Source organism: Canis lupus, chromosome 28 (genome assembly GCF_011100685.1).
Source record: "Canis lupus familiaris isolate Mischka breed German Shepherd chromosome 28, alternate assembly UU_Cfam_GSD_1.0, whole genome shotgun sequence".
Lineage (NCBI taxonomy): Eukaryota > Metazoa > Chordata > Mammalia > Carnivora > Canidae > Canis > Canis lupus.
In genome coordinates this window covers 14,968,368-14,983,026 of record NC_049249.1, presented here as the reverse complement: position 1 = coordinate 14,983,026, position 14,659 = coordinate 14,968,368, and the positions used below count along the sequence as shown (strand labels likewise).

Here is a 14,659-nt window from a genome sequence, read left to right as displayed (position 1 = left end):
TTAAGAATTAAGGCCCTAAAAGTTGATAACAACATTCTAGAAGAGAAAGGTTTCATTGTCAGTACTAAAAACTTCACTTGTAAAAATAAGTAATAAAAACTTCTGGGACGCCTGGGTGGCTCAGCGGTTGAGCATCTCCCTTCATCTCAAGGCATGATCCTGGAGTCCCACATCAGGCTCCCTGCATGGAGCCTGCTTCTCCCTCTGCCTATGTCTCTGCCTCTCTCTCTCTCTCTCTCTCTCTCTCTCTCTGTGTGTGTGTGTGTCTCATGAATAAATAAATAAAATCTTAAAAAAAAAAAAAAAGTAATAAAAACTTCATTTGTGCCACCAACTTCCTACCTCATGGCATGCAAGAGGTAGAAAAAGAAAGTAGTTAAAACCATAAATAACCAAAAATAATTTCATATAACTCAAACAATAAAGGGAGCTTATAATTGTATGAACACTGATTCCCCAGTAAAGTGGGACATTGTACTAGGGAACTCAAGGAAAAGAATCAGCAATGCAGTAAACCGGGGCAAACTACACCCATGGGCCAAACATGGCTTGTTCTGTTTTATTTTTTTTTTTAATTTTTACTTATCACTCATTCATGTAAGTATTATCTATGTCTACTTTTGAGCTATAATAGCAGAACTGAGCAGTTGCACAGTTAATACGGTCTGCAAAACCTAAAATATTTACTATATAGTTCCTTACAGAAAAAGTTTGTTCATTCCTGCAATAAATCAAACACGTATTTTTCTACTAGTATAAATAATCCTATTTAGGTGTGGGGACTTACCTGTTATATTGTTTAAAACCTCCTTTAGATTACTGAAACTATGCAGCAGAGGATCCCGTTCTTCATCCTGTAATACATTGATTCAAAAAAAAAAAAAAAGTCAGTATCAGATAAAGAGGAGAAGGGAAATAACAGACAGATCAAGGGCACTTTGTCTGAATCCAACAATTAAGTTTCCCTTCTGAGGAAAAGAAAGTTAGCCATGGTTCAGATTTCCAGTTCCCTTATCTCCTATTTCATAAAGATACTCTGGGCTTACCTAAAATAGTAAATTCTGAAATACTAATCTATACCATGACCATAGCACTCTAGCTACCATAGATTGCCAGGGTCTTTACATGTGCTATGGTCTGAACATGTGTCCCTTCAAAACTTATATGTAAAAATCCTAATGTCCAATGTGATGGTATAAGAGGTAAAAGCCTCTAAAAGGTGGGTGATTAGGGCCTCCAGAAGGAACTAATACCCTTATGAAAGAGACCCAAGAGAGCTCCCTTGCTCCTTCCATCATGTGAGGATATAAGAAGCCTGAGACCTAGAAGAGGGCTCTCACCTGACCTTGCTGGCATCTTGACCTTGGACTTCCAGTCTCCAGAACTGTGAGAAATAAATTTCTCTTGTTTATAAGCCACCCAATCTGTGGTACTTTGTTACAGTACCCCAAAAGATGAAGATAATGTATTATTCTATCTCTTCTCCTTCTTCATACTCATTATATAATCATACATATTCATTTCAAAGACATTGCTGACTCCATTTTTATTTTTTTAAGATCTTATTTTTGGGGCACCTGGCTGGCTTAGTCAGTAGAGCAGGGGACTCTTGATCTCAGAGTTGTAGGTTCAAGCCCCACACAGGGCATGGAACCTACTAAAATAATAACAATAAGATTTTATCTATCTACTTATTTATTAATATTTTACTTTTATTTTATTTTATTATTTTTTATTTTTAAATTTAATTTGCTAACACATAGTGTAACACCCAGAGCTCATTTCATCATGTGCCCTCCTTAATGCCTGCACCCAGTTACCCTATCCCCCCACCCACCTCACCTTCTTCAACTCTTTGTTTCCCAGAGTTAGGAGTCTCTCGTTTGTCTTCCTCTCTAATTTTTCCCCACTCAGTTTCCCCCTTTCCTTTATCGTCCCTTTCACTATTTCTTATATTCCACATATCATTTTAAGTAACCTCTATATCCAGTGTGGGGTTCAAACTTATAACCCTGACCAAGAGTCTCACCCTCTAAGAATGAGCCAGTCAGACGCCCCTAAACAATCCATTTTTATAAATGAACATGAGAAATTTCCAAACACATATACATATATTCACTAGGCTGGAAATGTCTAAACTTGTTTTTACAATGTCAAATACAATTCTATACAACTGTGCAAAAAATATCCTTGAATATACATATGCAACAAAGAAAGTCAGCTTTACAACAGGTTAAGTTTCTTACTCATCTGATTGGCAATATATGGCCTGCTCTATATACTCCCAAGGAGTACTACCACTAAGATACACTCCACGCATCAATTTTTTTTTAAGACTTTATTTATTTATTCATGAGAGTCACAGAGAGAGAGGCAGAGACATAGGCAGAAGGGAGAAGCAGTCTCCTCACAGGGAGCCTGAAGTGGGACCCGATCCTGGATCTCAGGATCATGTCCTGAGCCAAAGGTAGACACTCAACCATTGAGCCATCCAGATGTCCCTCCATGTATCAATTTGATAGCTAATTATAGTCCTAGGGAATCTGAAGGGTAAAACATCTTCCTGACATTTTTAGGCATATTTAAGAGGTTTCAAGTGCTACCTTCAGTTGTCTACAAAAATAGAAGAATAATTATCATCTTTTGGGTCCCAGAGGCAAAAAAAAAAAAAAGCAGCCTATAAATTTGACATTAGTTAGAATAAAATAGAAGGGTCCTTGATAGGGGTGCCTGGGTGCCTCAATCAGTAGCATCCAACTCCTGATTAGCTCAAGTCATGATCTCAGGGTTGCAAGATCAAGCCCCATGTAGTGCTCTTCACTTAGTGGGGAGTCTGCTTCCCCTCTCTCTTTTTTTCTGCCCATCCTCCCACTCGTGTATCGCTCTCTCTCTCTCTCTCTCTCAAATAAATAAATGTTTAAAGGGGGGGGGTCCTTGATACCAAGAACAACCCTGAGTTTCTACTATTCTCATTATTACTAGGAAATTGATCATGGTTTTGTTTTGGGTTTTTTTTTAAGACTTTATTTATTTATTCATGAGAGATACAAAGAGATAGGCAGAGACAGGGCAGCCTGGGTGGCTCAGCAGTTTAGCACCTGCCTTCAGCCCAGGGCGTGATCCTGGAGACCAGGATCAAGTCCCACATCAGGCTCCCTGCATGGAGCCTGCTTCTCCCTTTGCCTGTATCTCTGCCTCGCTCTCTGTGTCTTAAATAAGTAAAATCTTAAAAAAAAACAAAAACAAAAACAAAAAAACACCAAATTCTAAAAAAGAAAAAAAGAAAAGAAAAGCAGAGACACAGATAGAGGGAGAAGCAGGCTCCCTATGGGAGCCTGATACAGGACTCGATCCTGGGACCTGGGCACCACACCCTGAGCCAAAGGCAGATATTCAACCACTGAGACACCCAGATGTCCATAATTATTGTTTTAACCATGCATTAGATCCCTTACAACTCAGTGACCAAGCTATCTTGCCCATTCCCCACTTACCAGTGGAGTATGAGTGCTCCATCGGGCATTTCGTTTGATTGCCCCAACCACAATGTTAATCTCCCCTTGAATGATGTAAATATTTTTATCCACCATCCTGGCAAACCTACCAAAACAGTTCAAAGAAAAATTAGTTAATATTTGGTTACTCAGAGCATACCCACATTTAAATCAGTACCTGGTAATGTCAAAATTATGATTTAACTTCCCAGTACCACGATTCCCCATCAGTAATACTAGGATAGGATGAAGTCCATTTTATGTTATGAATCCAGCTACCTGGCTCTCCTAGAGGTCTCCAGAAGTTCAAGATACAACTCAAAAAGTATCAATCCAGAAAATTTCTCAAAAGCACCCAACAATCTCTAGCAAGCATATCAAATTCTTCAAAGCCAACTATCCCCAAAACCTCTCCTGTGAGGATTTTAGGTATGCAGATACTTCTGTGTTACTAAAGACATATTTCAGATTTTCCTTTTGTTCTTCTTTATTCCCTCACAGTAACAATAAAAGGTCAAGTGAAAAGAAAAGAACGAAAGCTGTTAGAAAAATAGCCTTGGTTTAGAACCACAGTTAGAATGTCAGCTTATAGACTACATCCATTCTACCAAGTCAGCTCTACAAAACTGGATAGTGGCCGTAATACAACCTTTGAAAAGTTCTGAAAAGTCAAGTTCACTTGCTTATAGCAGGAACTGTCTAATAAGTTAGATTGACAGATAGACTCATTTTAAAGCTGCTTCTGTATGAATCTCTGAAGTGAAGCTAAAACACTACTTTAGTACTTTAAGTGTTCCCAACTGAATTATTATAGGATATATGTGTGTGTGTGTGCGCACGCGCACTGCCTAGAACAGCACTTAGAAAAGATACTTAATTTTCTTCCCACGTGAAAAAAAAAAAAAAAAAGAGTATCTTCTTAGCATAGAGAAAACCCTAGGAGCATGTAAAAAACCATTTCCACTTTACATTATTTAGAAACCCTCCTCACAAGGACAAAATTTTAAAAAGCAGACAGGGAAGGGTGAGGGAGGCATATAGTCAAACATTTATATCAGGCTCCAGGAAAGTTAAAACAGTTAGGCTATTAGGATAAGGGAAGAGGGATCCCTGGGTGGCGCAGCGGTTTAGCACCTGCCTTTGGCCCAGGGCTCAATCCTGGAGACCCGGGATCGAATCCCACGTCAGGCTCCCGGTGCATGGAGCCTGCTTCTCCCTCTGCCTATGTCTCTGCCTCTCTCTCTCTCTCTCTCTCTCTGTGTGTGTGTGTGTGTGACTATCATAAATAAATAAATTTTTTAAAAAAAGGATAAGGGAAGAAAGAATTCCACAAGTATTACTAAGCACCTACTATGCATATGACATCTTTCATAGTACTAAGGATACAAAGTAAGTAAGACATGGAAAGAGCTCTCAGACATATGGAATGAAAACACAAAACAAAACTGGAGTACAAGACCCTATGTTACCATTTATGTAAAAACCAACCAGGGCAGCCTGGGTGGCTCAGCGGTTTAGCACCGCCTTCAGCCCGGGATGTGGTCCCGGAGACCCCGGATGGAGTCCCGAGTCAGGCTTGAGTCCCGAGTTGGGCTCCCTGCATGGAATGGAGCCTGCTGCTCCCTCTGCCTCTTTCTCTCTCTCTCTCCATCTCTCATGAATAAATAAAATCTTAAAAAAAACAAAAAAACAAAAAAACCTACCCACCCTACATAAAATACCAGATTTTTGTTTTTAATATTATGCAATATTTAACACATAGTATAATATAAAGAGCAACAGAATAGCCAGTATCCAGATAAAGAATAGTACAACTAAAATTTCTGTAAATTTTCCCTAATCATATCCTGTTCTCTTTCATCCATAGGTCTCACTATTCTAAATCTGATATTTATTAAACTTTTATGTTGCTTCATACTTTTGCTTCACTGATATATATCTTTAAATAACATATAGCATTATTCTGCATATTTTTGTACTTTATGTAACTAATATAATATTGCATGTATTTTTCTGCAGTTTGACCTTTTCCCTTGAAACATTATGTTTGAGTTATCCATGTAGTTAAGTGTACTTAATGTATTTTGTCCAGGTAATATATACATAAGTAAATAGAGAATATATACATATGTAAACTCCCCAAAGGGAGCCTGCTTCTCCCTCTACCTATGTCTCTGCCTTTCTCTCATGAATAAATAAATAAAATCTTAAAAAAAAATAAAACAATAATCAATTTCCCAGTAATAATGAGAATAGTAGAAACTCAGGGTTGTTCTTGGTATCAAGGACCCTCCCCCCACCTTTTTTTTAAAGATTTATTTATTTGAGAGAGAGAGAGAATTCACGAGTGGGAGGAGGGGCAGAGAAGATTTTATTTATTTATTCAGAGAGAGGGGATGCCTGGGAATCTCGGTTGGGTGTCTGACGCTTGATTTCAGCTCAGGTCATGATCCCAGGGTGAGATTGGGCCCCACATCAGGCTCCACCCTGCTCCACGCTCAGTGAGGAGTCTGCTTGAGATTCTTTCCCTCTGTGTCCCCAGACCCCCACTCCCCTTCTCATCACTCTCTCAAATAAATAAATAAATGATTTTTAAAAAAGGTCTGGGTAGATGTACCCCAAACTCAGTAACCATAGTCATCTCTGGAGAAGGTATTATGAAATCAGGGTGTAATCAGAGGACATTTGTAGCCTTACTACAATGTTTTAATTTTTTTACAAGGAGAATTTTTTTTAAAAAATTATAGCAGGATGGAGAATTTATTCCATCAATTTATACCATCAATAATAATTTAAAATTAATAATGACGAAAGAGATCAGATGTCATTTCTGCCCATGAGGTATTTACAGAGTTTAGTCAGATCTAAAAGAAAATAAGCTACAGATACACAGAAAAAAATACATCCTTCTAGTAGTACCATTTGCATATTTTGTATAAGACAGGGCCCTCAGAAAGCAAGAAGTATGAAAAGCATTATAATAAAGGGGAAAAGGACAGGTAAAAATGTTGTCAGGACCATAACACCTTCTTCAAATCCACAAGAGAATCCAACATAATAATACATTTACCTTAATGATAATTAAAAGATACTAGGCTTGGGTTTGTTTTTTTTTTTTTTAAGATTTTATTTATTTATTCATGAGAGAGACAGAGAGAGAGAGAGAGGCAGAGACACAAGCAAGCTCCATGCAGGGAGCTCGATGTGGGACTCCATCCCGGGACTCCCAAGATCACGCCCTGAGTATAAGGCAGGCGCTAAACCGCTGAGCCACCCAGGGATCCCCCGATACTAGGTTTAAAAAAAAAAAAAAAAAAAAGGAAAGAAACAATTAAGTTAGTCCCAGAAGACCATCTACTTTCCTTTTTTTTTTTTTTTTTTTAAGATTTTATTTGGAACGCCTGGGTAGCTCAGCAGTTGAGCGTCTGCCTTTGGCTCAGGACGTGATCCTGGAGTCTTCCGATCGAGTCCCACATTGGGCTCCCTGCATGGGGCCTTCCTCTCCTTCTGCCTATGTCTCTGCCTCTCTCTCTCTGTGTCTCTCATTAAATAAATAAAGTCTTAAAAAAAATAAAAATATTTTATTTATTCATGAGAGACAGAGAGACAGAGACAGAGACAGAAAGAGGCAGAGACATAGGCAGAGGGAGAAGCAGGCTCCATCCAGGGAGCCTGACGGGGACTCGATTCCGGGACTCCAGCATCATGCCCTGGGCTGAAGGCAGGCGCTAAACTGCCGAGCCACCCAGGCATCCCTATCTACTTTCCAAATGCCCTAGGCACACAATGTTCTCTTCTGAGAAGATTCAACAATGAATACATACATAACAATAAGGAGGAGAACCAAGAAATAGAAGATGAACAAATTCAAAAATAAGTCAAAGTATCAGAAAAGAAAAAGATAAAATCTTTAGTATCATTCCTTTCTTAAATTATTTAGGCAAGATGAATATGCTCTATATCTCTAGAAGGATTTTGAAGAAATTGCTAACAGAGGTTGCCTCTTAGAGAAGGGAAGTGGGGAACAAGGATGAGAGGAAGACTTGCTTTTCTCCGTATATTCTTTTGTATCTCTTGAGTTTTGTGTCACACATATATGTTACCTATTTTTAAATTAGAATAGTGAAGGGGTCCCTAGATAGCTCAGTTGGTTGAACGAACAACTCTTGGTTTCTGCTTAGGTCATGATCTCATGGATGGTGGGACTGAGCTGAAGCTGGACTCTCCACTTAGTGGGAGTTCTGCTTGAAGATTCTCTCCCTCTGCCTCTCCCACCACACTCACTTGCACTTGTGACCACACTCACTCTCTCTCTCTCAAATAAATAAATCTTTATGGGATGCCTGGGTGGCTCAGCAGTTAAGCGTCTGCCTTTGGCTCAGGACATGATCCCAGGGTCCCAGGATCAAGTCCCACATCGGGCTTCCTACATGGAACCTGCTTCTCTCTCTGCCTATGTCTCTGCCTCTCTCTGTGTCTCTCATGAATAATAAATAAAATATTTTAAAAATAAATAAATATTTACAAAAATAATTAGAAGAGTGAAAAGTAGTTGTATTTTTCCATTTGTAAATGATTAGGCGTAGCCATCAAATTTAATTAGCTAAAATTTATTTTGGTCAGACATTACCTAATACATGCTAAGCAAAAGAGTAGGCACAGCATACAGTAACTGTCATTACCCACCCAAAAGGAATTTATAATCTAGTAGATTAGATAAAACACATACATATACACACAAACCCATGTATATCTCCGATGCATGAGTAATACATACTGTCACAATACTGGAGCAAAGAAAATTATTTCTGGTAGAGGGCTCTGGAAGGCAACTGAAAAACAAGATTCCATTTTCTTGAGAGAGAGAGTGCAAACACAAGAGAATGAGGAAAAGAGGGGCAGAGGGAGGGAGAGAGAGAAGTGGACTCCAGGCTGAGCATGGAGCCAGACTACACAGGGCTTGATCTCAGGAACTAGAGACCATGACCTGAGCCAAAATCAAGAGCCAGATGCTTAACCAGCTGAGTCACCCAGGTGCTGCCAGACAGGATCCAACAGTCAAAAATATAAGGGAAGAATGGGAAGGGTAAAGGCTCATAGGTAGGAAAATTCAGTAGGTGTTTAGGGGATCATGATTATTCCAGACTGGCTGGAATATTATTCCTAGGGGAATAAATAATAGGAGGTAAAGCTAAAACAGCAAATGTGGGCTATATCATGGAAGGCCTTCAATACATAGTTATTATTCAGTATGTATACTGAATACCTACTATTATAAAAAATATTTGGGGAGCACCTGAGTGGTATAGTCAGTGTCTGACTCTTGATTTCACCTGGAGTCATGATCTCAGTGTTGTAAGCTTGAGCTTTGTGTTGGGCTCTGCACTCAGCAGAGTCTGCTTGTCCCTCTCCCTCTGCTCCTCACCCCGCTTGCAGTCTCTCTCCCTCTCCCTCTAAAGTAAATAAATAAAATAGCAAAATATTTATATATATTGGAGACACCTGGGTGGCTCAGCAGTTGAGCAACTGCCTTCAGCTTGGGGCATGATCCCGGAATTCCAGGATCAAGTCCCACATCGGGCTCCCTGCAGGGAGCCTGCTTCTCCTTCTGCCTGTCTCTGCCTTCTCTCTCTCATGAATAAATAAAATCTTTAAAAGGCCTATAAAGAGACATTATAACAATATTTAATTTCTCTTTCAAAGAACTAAGAGAATGAGAGAAAACACCCATACTGAAAATAACACAGCAGCAGGTAAACAACAACACTATACTACAAAATTTTTTAAAGTGCTAATTAATTAATTGATTAAGGATCTACCAGCTATTTGGAAGGCTTCCTGGAGGAAATAAATTTTGAACTGAGATTCCAACTGAAGTAATCAACCTATCATTTTATCAAAATTTATTAAGCACCAGGATGCCTGGGTGGCTCAGCAGTTGAGCATCTGCCTTTGACTCAGGGTGTGATCCTGGAGTCCCAGAATCAAGTCCCATGTCAGGCTTCCTGCATGGAGCCTGTTTCTCCCTCTGCCTATGTCTCTGTCCCTCTTTCTCTCTCTCTCATAAATAAATAAATAAAATCTTAAAAAAATTTTATTAAGCACCAAAAGCTAACAACTTTCTAAGACAGTGGAGATCTAAGCAAAAAAAAAAAAAAAAAAAAAAAAATCATTGTCTCAAGCTTCTTTTCATAGTAAAAAAGAAACAACTAGAGAATGAAGAATTATTTTCAAAGATTATACAGAGTTGCTTAATCACCTGCCAGGCCTCTGAGCATTTGTCTCCTCACAGAGGGATTCTCCCAAGGAAATCTGCCCTTCAGCTTCAAATGGGAAGCTCAGATGAACTACATGCTACCTGGTAGGCCAACAGCCTAGAACCCCTTGTCACAAGGTCACAAAGGCTTGCAGAGACCTCATATAAATATGGCAAAAAAGAACTTAAGGTCTATCTTGTATCAGAAATAACATTAAAAGGAACAACCAAATAAGCAGCAACTAACATCCCCAGCCAGACAAGCCACTGGTCCAGAGACTGTAAGCCACACATATTCTTTGAAAGTAGTCTATTTAAAGCTGAGTCTAGGGGTACCAGGGTGGCTGGTACCCAATAGTACCCAATTTGACTATACTAGGAGTTGGTAAAAAATGCAGGGCAAGTGGCTGGTGAGTATGCAGATTGATACAACTCATCTGGGTTACAATTTGGCATTATCTTGCAAAATTGAAGAACTTCATATCCCATATCTCAGCAATTCCAGTTAAGACTATACATCAGGGAAACGCACAAAAAATTCAGAATAGTGGCCAGCAGGAGGGGGAATGTGACTAACAGGGAAGGACACACAAGCAGCTTTGTTTTGGCGACATTTTGGGTTTTTTTTTTTGTTTTTTTTGTTTTGTTTTAATAATTTTTATTTATTTATGATAGTCACACAGAGAGAGAGGCAGAGACATAGGCAGAGGGAGAAGCAGGCTCCATGCACCAGGAGCCCGACGTGGGATTCGATCCTGGGTCTCCAGGATCACGCCCTGGGCCAAAGGCAGGCGCTAAACCGCTGCGCCACCCAGGGATCCCGACATTTTGTTTTTAAGCTGGGTAGGGGATACTGATGCCCCATATATGCTATACATATTCTTTGCATGTATGACATAGACCATCACAAGTTCCTTCTTTTTTTTTTAAAGATTTATTTATTTATTTATGATAGACACAGAGAGAGAGAGAGAGAGGCAGAGACACAGGCAGAGGGAGAAGCAGGCTCCATGCCGGGAGTCCGACGTGGGACTTGATCCTGGGACTCCAGGATTGCGCGCCCTGGGCCAAAGGCAGGGGCCAAACTGCTGAGCTACCCAGGGATCCCAAGTTCCTTCTTTTTAAAGTCATGGTCTTTGTTGTCCTTTTTTTTTTTTTTTTTTTTTTTAATTTATGATAAGATATAGAGAGAGGGAGAGGCAGAAACACAGGAGGAGGAAGAAGCAGGCTCCATGCTGAGAGCCCAATGCAGGACTCCATCCTGGTACTCCAGGATCGTGCCCTGGACCAAAGGCAGGCGCCAAACCTCTGAGCCACCCAGGGATCCCCTGTTGTCTGTCTTTACACTTGCTGCTCCTTTTCTGTTTTAAATATTTGGGTGGGGTGGGGGGGATGCCTGGGTGGCTCAGCGGTTTGGCACCTGCCTTCAGCCCAGGGTGTGATCCTGGAATCAGTCCCAGGATCGAGTCCCACATCCAGCTCCCTGCGTGGAACCTGCTTCTCCTCTGCCTGTGTCTCTGCCTCTCTCTCTTTCTGTGTCTCTCATGAATAAATAAATGTTTAAATAGTAATAATAACAATCAATCAATCAATCCAAAAGTCAGTGAAAATCAGAATACCAGTGGTTACAAGAACAAGCTTCAGAAGCAAAACAGTCCTGTTACCACCTTTATGATCTTAGCCAAGTTTCTTAGCCTTTTTGAGCTTCAATTTACAATTCTCCATTGCAAAATGAAGGTAGTACCTCCTCATCTGTTTGTTGTGAGGCCTACATAAGAAGACTGTAAAGCACCTAGTATGGCAAGAGCACTATTTAATAAACCCTCCAAAAATTACCTGTTATTATAATACCTAAGACCTTCCCTAGCTAACCCACTGCCTCCAGAGAGTATTAGGACTCCTTTTTTGTCATCCCATTATACCGTACATAGCTCTAAAGAACTTATATTGATTTATACTTATTCATTTAATCTGTCTCTCCCATGAGTCTATAAGCATCTCAGGAAGACATCATGATTTATTCACCTTTTTATCTGCAATGCCTGTAAGATAAATGATAAATACTCAAGGAGCAAATGAACAAAGGGATAAACTAATATCAAAGACTGACTCTTCAATACAGTGCAGCTCACATCCAACTCCTGTGAGAACAATGACTTCATAGAAAACAATGATTCTAAGCCAGGCAGGCAAACCTTTCTGCATCCCATATTTGTTTCCCTATCAGAAGTTACAAATTCCACACAGGCTACTCTGTAGACAAAAAGAACCCACATTACCCACCAGTCTATTCTATTTTCACATCTATTTTCCTGAAGTTTCCTCATGTGCTATATGAATGTTCACATTTCTTCTCTGAAATATTTAATTATTTAACTGTCAATTCTTCATATATGTATGTTGGGTCTTATTTTCTTTGGTTTTAAATAAATTTTTTTTTTTTAAGATTTTATTTATTTACTTGACAGAGAGAGAGAGCACAAGCAGGGGGAGCGGTAGGCAGAGGAAGAGAGAGAAGCAGACTCCCCACAGAGCAGGGAGCAACTCAGGGCTCCATCCCAGGACCCTGGGATCATGACCCAAGCTGAAGGCAGACACTTAACTGCCTAAGCCACCCAGGTGCCCCAAGAGATGTTATTAGTATACCATTGTTTAAGGGTCTTTTTTCTTATTTGCTTTTAAAATTGCTTATCCAATAAGGGGCGCCTGGATGGCTCAGCTGGTTAAGCATTTACCTTCAGCTCATGATCTCAGGGTCCTGGAATGGAGCCCCTCATCACTCCCTGCTCTGTGGAGGAGTCTGCTTCTCCCTCTCCCCCTCCCCCTGCTCATGCTCACTCTCCCTTTCTCTCTCTCTCTCAAATAAATAAAATCTTAAAAAAAAAAAAAAAAAAAAAAAAAAGTTGTCCTTACCCAATAAGAAATTAGATTCTCCAAAGGCAAAAACTGTTTGTCTGTTTCATGGTGCTTTGATGTATAATACAGAGCTGTGCAAACCAAAAAAATTAATGGGCTTTTTGAGAGGGCAGAAGCTAAATGACCCACAACTGGCCATTCCAAGGCTTATCTTTACTCAGTATCTCAAACATCCCAGAGAAACACTAGAGATGCAACTTGTAAGATTCCCAGAGCTGGCCAAGGAATATATCCTATGCTAATAAAGCACGGAGAGTGACCAAGAATTACTAAATTAGTAAACAACTTACTGGGTTCAAGAAATTTACCCAAAGAGTAGAGGTAAGTGAAAATCAAACTAGGAAGAGTTGGTGCCCTGAGAGGCCACAACTGGAAAATCCTCCCAAACCCAATAATCAGGTGACTAGTGTACCTCAGCTCTGCCATGGCACCTCCTTCATGGGGATTCTGAGTCTATCCCAAGAACTATACACAAGGTAACCCACTAAGAAATGTACAAAAATATCCTTTCTACTTAGAGATGAAAAATGAAATAGAGCTTCTCTTTCTCACTCCTCTTTTAACAGAGCACCCAAGGTGACAACTAAGGGTGACAATTTACAGAGTAGGACAAAGAAAAAAGTTAGCCTGTGTAATTATACATAAAGAACTACAACGATTAAGTCTCATAAGGATGCTTATCTTGTATATTAGGGGACATCATCCACTGATGATGGGTAGAATACAATCCAAAGACATATTTTATTCTATCTCAAAAAGGCTTTAAAAGGGGATCCCTGGGTGGCGCAGCGGTTTGGCGCCTGCCTTTGGCCCAGGGCGCGATCCTGGAGACCCAGGATCGAATCCCACGTCGGGCTCCCGGTGCATGGAGCCTGCTTCTCCCTCTGCCTGTGTCTCTGCCTCCCTCTCTCTCTCTCTCTCTCTCTGTGACTATCATAAATAAATAAATTTTTTTTAAAAAGGCTTTAAAAGACTTTAACTAGTTGCCAAGAGTTTAAAACACAATGATCTGAATTTCAAGTTTCTCCTGAAAAAATAGGAAGACAGGTCATACTGTGCCCACATTCCAGTACACTATAGTCCCCGCTACATCCTAATATATTTGTACCTGGCTTGCTTCACTCATTTACATTACCTGCCTGATACTCAGGCATTTAAGTTTGCAATCCTTGGTTTATATGATACTAATAAATTGTTACTTCTATGATCACTTCCACTATGACTGGGGCTCCAAATCAACACATTGCTCTATTATGTTTTCATTTAATTAAACAACTGCTGTTGAACATACTGAAGTACAGAAAAAGAACAATAAAAGCCAAACAGCTGCTGACTACATTTGCACAAGCCCTTCCAACGTGATGATAAAACAAACCTCCCCTTCTCCCTTCAACTCAACTCCATCATTACCCGAACAGCAGAATCATTCTAATTAGTCACACCGAACTACAGGGACAGACTGTGATCCATCAACAGAAGTGGCAAACAAAGACTAGGATGATCCTTTCAGAGAGTACTGTATAAATACTGTGAGTCTCCTTAAAAGCAGAAGCTGAATCTTTTACCTCTCTACTGCTCACATTAGTCAAAGTACCCTTTCAGTGAGGTTATTATCTTAATAATAATAAGATCCTGCATTCTGGAACACTGGGGAAGTAAAACAGTAGTGAAGCTCTGAGAACTGAGAGTTCAACTGGGATTGATGCCAGGCTACTCATGAGGAGATGTGTCTACAACCTGAGCTCCTACTGAGCCAATAAGCATCACTGTCAAGATTAGAAGGTACTTTTGTTACCCTTGGGAAAAAAAAAAAAAAAAAGATTAGAAGGTTCTATCTACAGCCACGTTTGCAATTTAGCTCAAATTCAAGTCTTGAAGAAGAACAAATTTTCTTTTTTCTTTTTTTAAATTAGAGTATGGTTGACATACAAAAGAAGAACAAATTTTCTGATGTGGGGTGAGGGCTGCAGGTGAAAAACTATTCCTACCTAGA

At 39.8% G+C, this 14,659-nt stretch overlaps 1 protein-coding gene across 9 annotated transcripts in view; it reads right to left on the bottom strand.

Moving 5' to 3' along the window:
- Positions 1 to 14,659, bottom strand: part of GBF1 (golgi brefeldin A resistant guanine nucleotide exchange factor 1) — a 120,744-nt gene that overhangs the window by 103,970 nt on the left and 2,115 nt on the right. For all 9 annotated transcript variants that reach the window (XR_005380523.1, XM_038578609.1, XM_038578612.1 and 6 more), the window contains exons 2-3: positions 3,495 to 3,600; positions 788 to 854 (exon numbers count right to left, since the gene is read on the bottom strand). Coding sequence is in view for 8 of the 9 variants with exons in the window: in XM_038578609.1 (XP_038434537.1) it covers positions 788 to 854; positions 3,495 to 3,590 (163 nt within the window). In the remaining variant the exon portion in view is untranslated. The remainder of the gene's footprint in view (positions 1 to 787; positions 855 to 3,494; positions 3,601 to 14,659) is intronic.